Source organism: Myotis lucifugus, unplaced genomic scaffold (genome assembly GCF_000147115.1).
Source record: "Myotis lucifugus unplaced genomic scaffold, Myoluc2.0 scaffold_1, whole genome shotgun sequence".
Classification (NCBI taxonomy): domain Eukaryota; kingdom Metazoa; phylum Chordata; class Mammalia; order Chiroptera; family Vespertilionidae; genus Myotis; species Myotis lucifugus.
This window is the reverse complement of record NW_005871049.1, coordinates 6,684,483-6,699,420: the sequence shown is the minus strand read 5'-3', so window position 1 is coordinate 6,699,420 and position 14,938 is coordinate 6,684,483. Positions and strand designations below refer to the sequence as shown.

Genomic DNA, 14,938 nt, shown 5'->3' with positions numbered 1-14,938 from the left:
TGCAGACCCGTCCTGAACACTCCACATCCCGCAGGCAGTCTCAGTCTCCCTCTGTATCCAGTTGAACTGGCCAATAATACTGGCTTCGGTTAAGTTCCCTTCTCATAAAGAGCACCTGTGACATGATGTTCAGGAGGAACACACAGGCCCAGTGGCTCTGGGAACTGGATTCCTCGTCCTTGGGTAACAGACAGAAGCCTGAGGAATGACCATGCAGCCACCTCACCGGAGAGATGTGGTTACAGACCTGCAGTATCACTCAAGGTGCTTCGCCAGGCCTTGGCGTTCAACGACCTGCCTGACAGGCGAGACCTGCCCGGGAGGCCAAGGGCCTCGGCTATTTAAAGCATTACATTAAAAAATCATGTTTCGGCCCCAAACCCTGGTGGGCTCCAAGAACAACAAAGCAGGACTCACTGCCATTGTCGTCAGAATCCTCACTGCTGCTGGGAAGGCGACCTCGTTTCATGATCTCCCCGGGAAACAGCAGGCAGCCTGCAAAGCAATGAGACAGCACTTAACCCAAGATGATAATACACAATCATCAAGTTGTGCTTCAGAAGGCAGCCAGGATTTACAGCACACAAAAGCAAACAATCGGCTTTAAGGAGCATTTGAATGGTAAACAGTGAAAAGCCCAAAGATACATAATTAGGTGCAATCATTAACAGAACAGGTTCAGAACCGAGGGGGAAGGGCAGGGGAGTCACGTATCAGGAGTCTCCCAGAGGTGCCAGGTTCCTCGCTCATTCCTGTGACAGCATGGCCACTACTCCAGGAGTCTCTTCAGCTGGCGGTGGCAAGCGCTGCAGGAAAAACCCAGGCAACGACCACGGTGCTTCCTCTGCAGACAGGCTCCTGTCTGAGGAAGGGGGGCGGTGTGCGGAACGTGTGAATATTTACACGGCGCTGGGCATGATTATGCTTCTCAGGCATATTTCACTGCAACAGCCCTAAAAGCTGAATAACCTAGATTCTAGGGAAGACAAATGGGTGGTGGGATTGCAAAGGCCTCCCGTAGCCACCTCCAACCCCCAGCGATGCACAGCTGGGACAGGAAAGGACCAGACAGCCATAGGATTCTGACTCAAGCCCTCCCCTTGACACATTAGGAAACTGAAGCCAAAAAAGGTCACTCTGTGGTCCAGTTTCACTACACTTCACCCTAGCTCCTTCCAGGAGGTCCAGGAGTCCAACCTCACGCAGCACACTAAGAAATCAGCTGTACAGACACCCAGCCCACTTTGCCAGCTCCTTCCAGACACGGATGGTAACAGGCCTCAGCCCCATGGGGTAAGAGGAAGGCTGCGTTTAGGAAAAAGGGCCATGGATGGAGCCTGAATGGCCCGGTCAGTGTACTTAGATGGACTCACGAAATATTTGCACAAGGCAGCTACCCAAAACTCTCCCAAACTACAATTACTGATCACCCTGATGTATCTTCAGGGCCCTGATCTTACTGCAGATCAATGATTCGCAGGAAGGGAGGAGGGCTTTTGAGTCACAGGGAACCACAGCATCAGAATGTGGTGTGAACAGAGTGCGGACAAAAGTTGGTGTGACCCACAGCATCAGAATGTGGTGTGAACCGAGTGTGGCCACAGGATGGTGTGAACCACAACATCAGAATGTGGTGTGAACAGGAGTGTGGCTACAGGATGGTATGGAAAACTGCTGCGCTAGAACAAGACCCAAGAAAAAAACCCAGAGCTCCTCTCTAAACGGACCTGTAAAACAAGCAGAAATGATCACAGGATGGCCGTTCCCACCTGCAAAATAGACCTATGCAATTCATGCGAATATTCAGGCCCCTAATCTCTAATTCCAATATTTTATATTTTCTGAGATACTATCCCAGTTAAGGTGTGTGGATATTTGTCTGCCAATGGGTTCTTCAAGAAAACACTGAAAGAATTTACAAAGCCAGGACATGAGTCCTGATCTGGGTCATGAGCTGTCTTATGGGCTAGGGTTTCATCCTGGGGGCAGGGTCACAGTCCTAAACCCTCCCAACCCCCTTGAAGAACCCCAATCATCCATAACTACCCAGCTACCTACAACTGGGCCTGGGGCAGGCTCACGGAAGTCAAAGTTGTCCACGGCCCACAAACACCTGTGGCCCACTCCCCACTTGAAATGCTCATCTTCTGGCCCTGTCACCATGCACACTAACTGCTCATAGTGACACCCTGCTCCCCTCTGGACCCCACCGGAGGCAGCACAGGGAGGAAAGGGAGAGAGAGGAGCACTCATCCCAAGGCTGCAGCTCCCAGAGCCTACATTATAAGCGAGTTTAAAAAGAAAACAAAAACAAAAAAAACTAGAAAGTGCTACCAAAAGAGGAATTCCTTAAAGTAACAGTGTGAAGCGGCAGAACACAGCGGGAAGAATGCAGTTCCCACCTCCTGAGCTGGTGTGAGAACTGTGGAGAGGAGGAGTGCGAGGCTGAGAAGGCCCCTCAAACCGCAGCGACAAACAGGAAAACAAAGGCTGATTACACATCTTCATTGATGCAGACAACTTAAATGTACCTACATAGGAGAACATGGAGAATGAAGAATCTTTTTGCATCAAAATTCCTTCCTCCTCTCAAACCAGGGAAAGCACTTACTTAACAGTCACTCACTAAATGAAAAATGCAAGCACCGCCCAAAATGCAATGATACTCCTCTCCTAAACACACATCAACACTCTCAAGCAAGATCATGCAAGTAAAGAAGAGTGAAAACAGTACTTTCCCTCTAATGAATTCCATTTCCACCTGCCCTGAAAGATCTCGAGTGATGGAGTTGAGAACACTGCACTGTACTTCTGTCGGGAACCCCGAGAGGTGATGGGGTGAGTGCTGGCACCATTTCCTCCTCGGAGGCTCTGATGTACTTAAGCACTGACATCAGGCTGCTGTATCTCCCCTGGGGTTACTTACTGTATCAAGAAATCAAAATACATGTAACTGTCTTCAGGCAACACAATACAGTGGTTGAATGCTACAACCAGCTGTGCAGTAAAAGCCAGTGGGAGAGAGCAGAGGGCCCCTGCATCACTACTTTGCTGCCTCTTTCAGGGCAATGGCTCACTATTATCTGGATGGTAACAGTTTAAGTAATAATCAATCACAGGGCTACTCTCAACACTCCAGAGATAGCTGCAAGAAGATGACCCACAAGCACGTGAATCCCTGGGCTATTAGGAGGCACTAGAGGGAAGTGACCGTCCCGATCCCGTGCAGCTGAGGAGAAGGCACGGCAACAGGAGGTCAGTATGGTCAGTGCCTGACAGTGGTCAACGCACGCTGTGTGGGACAGAGGCTGAGGGAGTCAGGACGGATTCTGAGCAAAGTCGGGAAGGACAAAGGGGAGGGAACTGGAAGAGGAAGCACACATTTTGGGCAAAGCACTACCATATTTAACAACATGTATCCAACCTAGCATGTTACTCTGAGCAGCCTCTTCGCACTAAACACCTATTTGTTCATTTCTGTACTAATACACGTCCCTTCCTATCCTAGGCTTGTCGATTCACAATGTATGAATCCTTCAAGTCCACTGCCCCAGAGGTCTGTCATCAACCACCGATACCTACATTGCTTAAAGCACCACCCTTCCATTCTTAGTTGTCTAGTTTCTTACCCTTTCCAATTATTCTAAAAACGAATCCTCCCTCTGAGGTGACCTCATCGAGCCCTGCCCCAAGCCAATCTCTCCCTTTGCTCCACAATGCAAACAGGTCCAGGCAGAACACAGAGGTCTCCCGTCACCTGGCCCTTCAGCTCTGCCTAAGCCTCTCTCCCTACATGACCAGCTTACCTCGGCTGGGCCAGGCCTCTGCCCTGGAGACACCTCCTCCTCTGTTCTCAAGCCTCTGCTAATGCGGCTCCTCTGCCCCTTCCTCCTCACCTGCCCGCTATAGAGAGGGACATGCCAAGACAGCGGGGAGGTGTGGTGGCTGCTCAGAGCAGCACCTGCTCGGGGAGCAGGCTCCTCCCCTCACTGGCCCAAGCCTCAATATTACATGCAGATCACCCTCTTTCAGTCTCTTCTGTCACTCAGTTAAAGTGCAGTGGTGGATCAGCTAATATTAATCCAATTAAACGTGCATGGAGTCTGATGCCAGAGACACGGTGAACAAGATACGGATGGTCCACAGGGAGACGCAGCAAGTACACAACTAGACCAGCAGCTTCAGTGTGGCCACTGCTAGAAAGATTACCGGATTACCGTTCATGGATTATGGTGAGACATGGAACTGTCCATGAGATAGCAATGTACCTGACAACCTTGAAATTGAAGTTTCCTTGGTGGGGGTGGGGGCAGACACCAGTAGTACTAAGAGCAGCCATTAGCTGCAGGAACCCATCCCGAAGGTGGTTCAGGAATTTGTAAGGGAACAAGTTCAGTGACCAGGGTGTGGTCCCAGGGAGGCATGACTGGTATGTGACTCTAAGAAAGAGAAATGAACTCAGGGACAAGGAGAGAAGGGCTTTCACAAAAGAATAAGATGATTAAGATTTTGAGGATGTTTATTCAACGCTTTTCCTGGGAAAGAGGGACCCATTTGAGGAAAACAAACTTGTCCAGTTACCAGAATTACTCTCTGTGGTTGAACAGGGACCACTTATCCGGCCATAAACTCTACAGCTGTAATAAGAATTATACCCTAGTGATTTTAATTATCTTATGGCTCATACTCAGAAAGGCTAGCTTCTTCCTCAAAATATCAATTTTCTCTACTGTTTCCATTCTTATTTATTTCACTCTCAAGAAGTTCGAGGAGGTTCAGTTAAAGACCTCTTATATTTCTGGATTATCCCCTAATGTAGTGCTGGGCATCACAATAACCTTTGGATCAACGACTGAATTCCCGTACATGAACTGTATCCAACGCTCACAGGCTTTATGGAATTTGAGAAGCTTTCACTTTAATATCTAATTGACCTTTAACTGGAGTAACTTCCATTAAATTACTTTTAAATTTATTGGTGTCCTTCCATTCTTTATGAAAGTTAATCTAATACCTAAATGTAGGAAATTCAGCCCGGCCGGCGTGGCTCAGTTGTTAAGCGTTGACCTATACACCAGGAGGTCACCGTCCATTCCCCATCAGGGCACAAGCCCGGGTTGCAGGCTCGATTGATCCCCAGTAGGGGACATGCAGGAGGCAGCTGATCAATGATTATCTCTCATCATTGGTGTTTCTCTCTCTCTCTCCCTCTCTGAAATCAATAAAAATATATGTTTTAAATGTAGAATTTAAAAATGTATTTAGAAAATGCATAATATAAAAATGTTAAAGAATGTATTTTCAGTCACCAAGGGGGTCTTACTTATACATAAAGTATTTTGTAATGAACTACTCCTTTCTGTTTGTTTGCTAAGTTCACACAATTTGAATACTATCTTTAAACACTATGTTATTGGTAATTTGATTCCTAAGTTGTTGATGACAGCATATCCACACCAATGAAAAAAAGACTAACATTTTCGTAATTAGTCACCTTCTTGTCCCCTATGGAGTATGCAGTACTCAGTGTACCAAATACCCAAATACAATGACCAACACTTCACAGTAATTTCCTGGCCCTAAGTGAATGTGAGGAAATCCAGATGATTTCTTACCTGTTTTGTTTTGTTTTATATTTTTATTGATTTCAGAGCGGAAGGGAAAAGGAAAGATAGATAGCAACATCAATGATAAGAGAGAATCACTGATCGGGCTGCCTCCTGCACATGCCCTACTGGGAATCAAACCATGACATCCTAGTTCATAGGTCAACACTCAACCACTGAGCCACTCCAGCAGGACTCTTACCTCAGTTTTAAAACAAACATTAATTGCCTAGATAGAAGTTTTCAAATTGGCAACGTTATCTAATTCATATGCTCCCAGAGAATCTAAAAATACTAATGTGACTATAATTCAAACCCAGATTTCTCACTTTAATCAAAGGATTCATATCCAATCGGAGTGGCACAGTAGTTTGAGTGTTCTTCCTTGCACAGGGAGGTCACCAATTTATTCCCAGTCAAGCCACATGCCCAGGTTTCAGGCTCAATCCCCAGTAGGTGGCGTGCAGGAGGCAGTCCATCAATGATGTTTCTATCCCTCTCCCCCTCTCCCTTCCTCTTCTCTGAAATCAATTAAAACGTATTTTTTTTAAAGTACTATAGATTTGATTTGACTGACAAACTGCTTAGACCTTAGCTGTCAAAAGTTTTAACCTTGTCTAAATATTTCAACCCCCCCACAAATGGAACTTTAAAAAATGTGTCCTTTATGTCATACATCAAAATTTGTTTAAAGAAAATGCTGCCCAAGCTACTATCATAAGCCTTTGCAAAATTGTTACACTTGAAAATATTCAGCTGAAAAGTTTATGTTAGCAATAACCATCTCTCCCCCAAAATTTTAAAACTGACCAGATAATCATAACTACAACATTTACTCCTATGAACGTTACAAATAAAGCCCAAGTACTATCATTAATTAACTGTAAATTCTTCATAAATTATTTTTAAAGTCAGACTTTAAAAGTCAATGAAAGTGGTTTTTAAGATTTTAAGGAATTTATAAATTTGAGTGGTTTTAAATGAATCACAAACAGCCACTGTCTGCCAATTTATAAATAATCCAATTCCTGCTTATGTGCCCTAAAATAATCTATTAACCCCTCCCAGGCCTCTGTCATTGCTGATTCAATCAGAGTCAACAACTGAAAAGCAGCTACGAACATTCCAATCATTTGTATTTGGAATGTTGTTGTTTTTTTACTTTCCCGGACAGGAAAAAGAAATGAATTCACACCCAAACGATGAAGGCAGTCACCAAGGCCTCCAAGCTGGAGCTTCTATCCCTAATTTCATGTACTCAGAATCCTTTGTTAGATTTATATGCTCAGATATGGAAAGATGCCAAAGACATATTAATAAAGAAACACAGGCAAACTGCAGGGGGGCGGGGGGGGGGGGTTTGCCCAGAGGGGGAGGACCTGAAATATAATATAGATTCATTTATCCATAAAAGGGAGGAGGGAAGAGAATACGTATACCAATTGCTTGCATAATCATGAAAAATTACTGGAAGATCATAAAGGCTAATAGTGTTTAATCGTTGAGAAATATGACCAAAGTGTTCTAGATAGAATGGGTTGGGAACTTTTACTTCTCTTTATGATCATTATAAAATTTTTCTTTGTTACCATGATCCTGTGATACACTTATAATAGTTAAGATTTAAAATCCAAAACCTTTCCTCCCTGCCTGCTCCTCTCTATATAGAGAAGACCCTGGGGCACAGCTTCTTGGCCCCATGCAAGGCACCAGCCTAAAATGAACAGCCATCAATAAAGTATATATTCCACCTCCTTCCTCAGATGGGTATCAAAGGCTTGTCTTGCTTCAAAAGAATACCCGATGGAACAGTGCAGAAGGGAAAAAAAATGAAAAGGTAATAGGATAAGGCTGTAAAATGCTACTATCAGCCATTATTTAGTTCAAAAGCAAAAATTTTCAAAATATAAGCATAGCCAATGCCAGAAGCAAGTCACTAGAAATGTCTGAAATAAGAATAGAAAAACTAACCCAGACTGGGAAACTAGGATATAAACTTCCTTTAAAGAATAAACACTCAACTTCTTATACATTTTAAGAGTAGTACTATTTGGAAGGAAAAATAAAAGTAAAAAAGCTATGTTCTAGAGTTGACTACCAACCACCATTTCTTCCACCCATATTAGGTCATTCTTTTCAACAATTCCAGACATGACTTCTGAATCCTCCTTAATACACAGTGCTCCCACTCCATCAGAATTTATAGGATATAGTCCTATTGTCTCCTTGCACACTTTTTTGACCATTTACCTGGTAAGACCAATCTCTTCAGAACAGATGAAAATAAAGTCTTTTCTAAAGCATTTCACTGAAATCAGAAGTTTGTGTTCCATTCTGTGTTGGAGTCTCTGAACCAAGTTCTAATTTACATAACGCATGTATACACATCTGGAAACTAAAAGTTCACTGAAAAATAACACTTTAGCCCTAGCCGGTTTGTCTCAGTGGACAGAACATCGGCCCACAGACTGAAGGGTCTCCAGTACCTCGGGCATGTACCTCAGCTGCAGGCTCGATCCCCAGCCCCGGCTGGGTTGCATCCTCCCATCCCGCCCATTTCCTCTCTCTCTAGAACTCAATGGGAGAATATCCTCAGGTGAGGATTAACAACAAAAATAGCACTTAAGAAAAACTAAGTGTTCAGAGGAGATGGTTTCTGAATGAACATAGTTAAGGGTAAGGATAGGAAAGGCGTCTACAACCCCTATTCCTCCCTTGGAAGAATAAGTCAATAAATGCAAAGTGTCTACAGGGGAATTTTAAAAGATTTTTGAATGTTCAAACCAGATGTTCTTATACAGGATATACAAAGCAGCTTCTGCGGAAACCAGATTCAACCAGCTAATGACAATTACGCCGCGCACAGATTGAAATGCAGCTGTTTTGAGGAACTTTGTTCCTTGATTATAGCCGGGTGTCAGAAACTATCAGTTACCACTAACAATGTTAAGTCTCCAAGAATTTTAAAGTACTGTTTAAAAAAAAAAGTCTCCCAATGTATGAATTGGAAGACCTAGATGGCACACTGAACAAAAATTGCATTTATACACCATCTGAGTTACGTATGAAAAGAAACATTTCATCACAATGCACACGCCTAGTTGTTACGTTCATGGAAACAGAAGCACAGGATGGTCTCTAACTCAGCAGCAAGGTGTGGGAAGTACTCTCTGGGTTTAAAGCTGGTGAGTCTACCCCCATGGATTGTATCTAGAGGAAAACTTCCCAAAAGAAGCCCATGAAGTCAGAATTGTGGTGCTAAAGAACATCTCAAGGATAATTAAACCTACCTTTCTGAATTTTAAAGACAAGTGCACTGAATTCTGGAGGTGAAGCGGCATGAGTCAAGACTCAGGTCCAGGGCAAAGCCAATCCCCGAACCCAAGACAAGCCTCCAAGGTGGGTGGGCACCTGGATGCCTGCACCTTGGCTTCCTCCCCCTGGAGGCCTACCAGGATTTAGAAAGAAGTGATCTAGAAGGTGAAGGCCATGCCCTGTCATGTTGCCGGGGAGCAGACAACTAAAATGTAATCAGTGAACAACAGTCTGTGAACTTGGAAATGCAAGCGCGGTTTCCTGGCAAGCTGATGTGACGAGGGTTGCAAAAGCCACGCTGCCTGTGGAGCGGAGGAGTGTGTAGCCAGAAGCTCCTGAACACTGTCCCGGGCGCGTCCCCTGAGCAGCAGGCACTAACTTCTGATGGGCGCGGCACACGCACCCTCCTTGGAGAGAGGTTATCTCCCTCTGCAGGAAAGCGGTTTACAAGGCATATCCCCTTACGCAGGGCTTCTTGGCGGGGGCCCTCTTGGCGGGTGCAACTACTCAGTGTGCTTTCTTTCCTAGGCACACAGGGCCCGTGTTATACACCCTATCCTCAAAGGGGATCTTGGGACCAAAGGGTTAAAAGCTTCAGTCCTCAGACTAGCCAACTCCCTCCATATTTATCGCACTTCTGATTTCACCTTCTGATTTCAGGTTCCTGCCAGAAAGGAAACTGAGCCCCAACAGAGACAATCCGGTGACCAGGTCAGGCTGTGTCTCACTGTCAATCAGAGCCCAGGGCTGCTTCCGTCCTGCCCCTGACCTAAGAATGGTTTTCACATATGAAACGGTTTGGGGTTGGGGTAGAGGGTATCGAAAGCACATGCCATGACACATAGAAATGACACAGAATTCAAATTTCACTGACTGTAAATAAAGTTTTATTGGCACACAGCCATGTTCATTCATTCCCCTTTTGCCCACAGTAGGCCTTTGTACTTCGGATGGCTGACCAGTTGTAACAGAGACTGTCATTTAGTATTTTTTTTTTTTGACATTTAGTATTTTATCTGGGCCCTCACACATCAAAAAAAAAAAGTTTACTGATCCCTGTTATAAATCAAGAGACTGGCAGCATGTTTAGAAACCAGCACTATGCATGTTCAATGAAATGTTAGCCAATGAAATGTTAGCCAATTACCAGGTCCTGGGCAACTGACAAATACCTTAATACTTACAAAGTTAAGGATAGGACACACTCACTAGAACAGACAGAAATCACAAGGGGAAGTGAAAGGGGGAAGGGTGCTCTGAGCAACTTAAATAAAGGCCATGTCTAGGAAACAGAGAATTTTTTTCAAAAGAAAACCCCTGAGGCTCCTACTTTGGGCCAGTGTACTCTAAGTTGTAAAAACTTCTAACGAGCTTCTTATCTGATTTTTAAGCCAATAACCAATAAGCAGAAAAATGACTGTTCTAGACAGGGATTTTAACGACAATCCGTGGTTAATAGTGATATAAAAGAATCAGGCAGCAATCATAAAAAGAAGTCCCCAAAATTTAAACACTAAACTGGGATCCAAAGATGCACTTAAAAGTATCCAGTGAGTCCCTGAAATGACATGTCCATTCAGTGGCCCAGGCTTTTTCTGGGGGAGAGGTCCCCCAGGTTTAAATCTGACTTTTAAAAGTTACGAGCCACCAGCACTCAGCCTACACTTCTTAAGTGCGTCATTATATTTCAACACTGAAATAACTGATGTGCATAAAAAAGCTGACCATGAGTCATCAAGAAAAATTTTAAATCATGTTTAGAGTACTTTGGGCTAAACAAAAGCAAACCAGGCAGCTCACACTCCAACAGCTTGTTAACCTTGCCAATTCCTGCTCCTTGCCCTGGAGAAGGAAGGAGTAAAGGAAACAAATGCTTGTTTTATTCTTTGGTTTGTACCTTCACCACTGAAAGCTTCACTTAAAATAAGTGCTTAGAAAGTATCTTAGAAGCTGTTGTGAAGTTTCAAATTAATAGTCTCATATGCAGACATTAATTGATCAATATTAAAAATATATTAATGCCAGTTGGGAATGCTTTCAAAACAACAGAAAAGGATGGTTTAATTCTTTCAAGAAATAAGTCCAACAGAACCTAAGTTTTTAAAAATGAACTATTCCAACTGTCCTCAATCACCTTAGTATGTCTTGACTCTACCTAAAAAGCCAAAATCAAAAGTTAACTGCTGGACTGGTTGTAGCATAACCAAAAGTTTGGTCCTTGAACATTTGTTAGGTGCACATCATATACCACGGAGTTAATAGCGGATTCAAAACGGAAGCACACAATCCCTTCGCCAATGACCACGCTTTCTTCGCCATGTCTGGCCATCTTTATTTGTGGTGCTTTCTGGTGAGCAAAGACATCCTTAGTAATCATTCAAGGTCTAGACTAGATAAGGCCAAAATGACATGGCCAGAGTCAGGGTAAATATCCCCTTAGACTAGATTTTCCTCTTAGTTCCAAGCTACTCCACTAGAACTCAACGTATAAACAGGCCGCTACTGTCACTCAGAGGTACAAAGGCCCTGCAGGGCCAATCCTGCATTGATTAGGAATGTGGGTAACTGCCGCCATCAGAGCCCGCCAACTGGGAAAACATCAAAATCTATGCCCTCACAGTCCCAGGCCAATAGTTTGAATAAGTACATCACATAAATGACAATGGATTTTCAATCAAGTCTCAACTTTCTGAACTATCATGAACTAAAATAATAAACATTAATTGTTCAAATTTTAAATGCATGACCACATAAAGTGCAGCAACATCTTGAAAATGGAGAAAATAGACTGAATACCAGAACTGTCAAGCAAACAACTTACTGTCTCAGGAATTAAAATACTTTCCCAGTTAAGGTTCTTACCAAGCTTCTGATACCACGTAAGAAACAAACAACTCCAAGCAAAGCCACCCTGTATTTTAAAATTTTTTAAACAGTATTGTTGAATATGGTGCCAATGTTCTAACTCATAGGCTTGGACAGGGAGGGGAGGGAAGCGTAACACTGACATAATTCAGTGTTTGAACAATCGAGACAAACTTTTTAATGCCAATCCAAATAAAGAAGCAAGGTGTATTGGCTAAGATGCCATATCTTCCTCCAGAACATGTCTATTTTATTAATCTTGTGGGAAAACTGAGTCTGTAATGCCAATTCTGACAAACCATTAACTGTGATGGCGTAACAGGTGTCCATAATACTAAGGAGGGAAGAGCTTCACCAACAGGAAGTAAGGAAGCAGAACTGTCAGACTCATATGCTTGCTTCCTCCTCAGGCGTACAAACCCTACAGACACAGGATGTAATCAGTGTTTGATGAGGATGTTTGCTGTTCCAACCATCTCAGTACGGAAACTGATCCTTCTTTTTCCAACAAGTCTGTGGACAAATGCATCAGGCAAATTTCTTTAGAGCAGTATTTTTCAAACAAAATCTCCAAATCTAAAACTTCCAAATGACAATAAAATGCTATTTTGATTTCCAACTCCTTAAAAAATCCCATCGCGATCAATTCCAAAGGCTTGCCTCCTCAATGTCAGAGGTTCTGTCAAAGAGTTTCTGTAGGTTAAAGTCTATGTATGGAGAATAACCAGATGCAATAAATGAGCCTCAACCAGACATGTTATAGACAAAGCTGCTGTCGTATTTGGGGGCCAACTGAGTAAACCTATGTCCCAGTGACAGATGAGATGAAAACTTACCAAGCTAGCTGACAGGAAAAACCAAAATAAAACTCCTTACAGAACTGTATATACAGTTCGATTTCATTTCGATTAAAACATGCACACATATGCATAGACAATTATCTGGAAAGCAGTACAATGCTGAGCTCTGGGTGGTAGGAATATGTGATTATATTTGCTTCTCTGTGTTTTCTAAGTTTCAACAATGTACATGTAACACCACTTCTGTAATAATACTTCAAGCCACCAAGGGCTCATTCAAGTCAAAAATCAGTATTTATGAAGTGCCTACTATAGGTGAGACACACAGAGATCTGCTTTTATTCTCACCAAGGCCTCCAAGTTTTTTCAGTTAATCCTTCTCCCCAAGCCTCTGGGCTAAGCAACAGTCGTTTTTAAAATATAACATTTCCTTAAACTCCAAAGAGTTTTTTCTCTCTGTTCTCTCTCAGGCACACTAATAATTTTTCACCGTTTTCCCTTTATAGCTACTCTTTCAACCCTGGCAACTAATATAAAAGCTAAAACACTCTTCTGTAGGCTGAAAGCCTGTGACAGAGGAGGAACTAATACAGTGAGGGGAGGAGAATCCTTCTCTCTAGCTTATTCAAAGTTAAACATGTCTGTGGCAACTTTACTTACTAGAAAGCAGTGCATGATCTATGATGTTAAGATGGAATCAAGGTCAAGTTCTACTGCATGTCAGGCAACACCCTTTATCTCTGACTAGTGTAAAGATGAAGAGAGACATGGGGAAACCTACCAAATACCTGAAAGCTGTCATTGTTCTGGATGTGGAAATAAAGTGCTGGCATCACATACAAAATACATTTGTGTATGAAAAACACACAAGTTTAAGGAAGAAGGCAAAAGGCCAAACAATCAGAAAGTCATCTTATTTAAAAGTGACATGACATGAGACTGAAATATTTGGGACAAAACAATTCTGGGTTGCAGTTATTTGCTAGAAAGTGTCACCTACAAGAATATCCCATGCTTCTCTCCAACCAGTGCGGCCCGCTCTGCAGCAAATTATCCCACCGAAAGTGTTAGCTATGGTTACGTTGAAGGCTTCTTTTCTCCACTTAGAAGTGCTTAAATATCGATCAGTGGTAATTTGATGAAGATGCAACTTACTATTATAATCTCTAACCACTGGTGACCACTACCTAAATCAGCTTTCAGGGAAATAATTTTCTCTGAATCTTAAAACTAGTTCATTTATTAGCCTTGAGCTACAAGGAACTAGAGAGCTAGCCTTTCACAGCGGGGTTTTCTAAAAAGGAAAAATAGATCACCTCATAAAAACCTTTGGGAAAGAAGCCCCCAAGCATTCCCGTTAATGGAAACCTCAGATTTTTCTGCCACTTTCCTGAAAACGTAGCTGTCTTAGGTCGTTCCACTGCAGCTTATCACTTTACAAAAGGAAATTGTGAATTCTCTCTTGGCTGGGGTGAGCGGAGGACGACAGACCCCGGTCGCCGCGGAGGCACCCGCCTCTCCGTTACTAGAAAGCCCAGGCGGCTTTTCACCGACCTCCGGGCCACGACGCATTCCTAGCGGGTTTCGAAGGCACGTTTAAATCGCCCGCTTTTTTTGTTTGCTCGCTGCATTCACCCGGCCCCGGGGCTGCGGCCACCCCGTGCGCCTGGGAGGGGAAGCCGCGAGGAGAGCCGGGCGGAGGTCCCTGGGGTGGGGATGGGGACGCTGCGGCGGGAGGGGGGAGACGGCGGGGTGGGCTAGGGGCCACCCGGGGTTGGGGTGCGGCCGCCGCCCTGCACCGGGAGCTCCCCGCGCAGCGCCCGCCCGCCCGCCGGGATGCGCGCAGGGCCGCGGCACCGCCTCCTCCCGCCCTCCCTCGCCGTCCTCCTCCCGAGGCGACAGAAACAACAGCGCGGGAGGAGGGGAAAGTAACTCCGGCACCTTCGCCGGAATTAGCCCGGGTGCAGCGATGACACCTTCTCCCCGCGCGACCGAGCGCCGCTCGCTCCGCAGCGACGTGCCCGCCGCCGCCCTCTCCATTCGAAAGTGGCCGCCCCTCGCCGCCGCCTGCGCCCGCCCCGCCGCCGCCGCCACATCAAACTTTCCGGACTCAGTGACATATGAAACGATGCCTCTCGTTTATAGTTTTTTAGCTCCACTTTGTGCGTACGATTGTGCTCTCGCTTCGTGTTTCTCTTGGGCTGTTTTCTGTGTCGGGGTAGCTGCATTGGCACGTATCTAGATAAGTAGGATTCTCTTTTAGTAGATTCGAGTTATGTTTTTGTTGTGTTTCAAGTTATAGTGTATGTTGTATTTTGTTTATGTACTCCTGGCTGTAGCGGTGTGTGTGCT

General features: G+C 44.3%; 1 protein-coding gene across 4 annotated transcripts in view; it reads right to left on the bottom strand.

Annotated features, from left to right (window-relative positions):
* The window catches only part of JADE1 (jade family PHD finger 1), a 49,080-nt gene that overhangs the window by 33,678 nt on the left and 464 nt on the right, over positions 1–14,938 (bottom strand). For all 4 annotated transcript variants that reach the window (XM_023754307.1, XM_023754311.1, XM_023754313.1 and 1 more), the window contains exon 2: positions 418–495. In XM_023754307.1, the coding sequence (XP_023610075.1) occupies positions 418–469 (52 nt within the window). In that variant the 5' untranslated portion in view covers positions 470–495. The remainder of the gene's footprint in view (positions 1–417; positions 496–14,938) is intronic.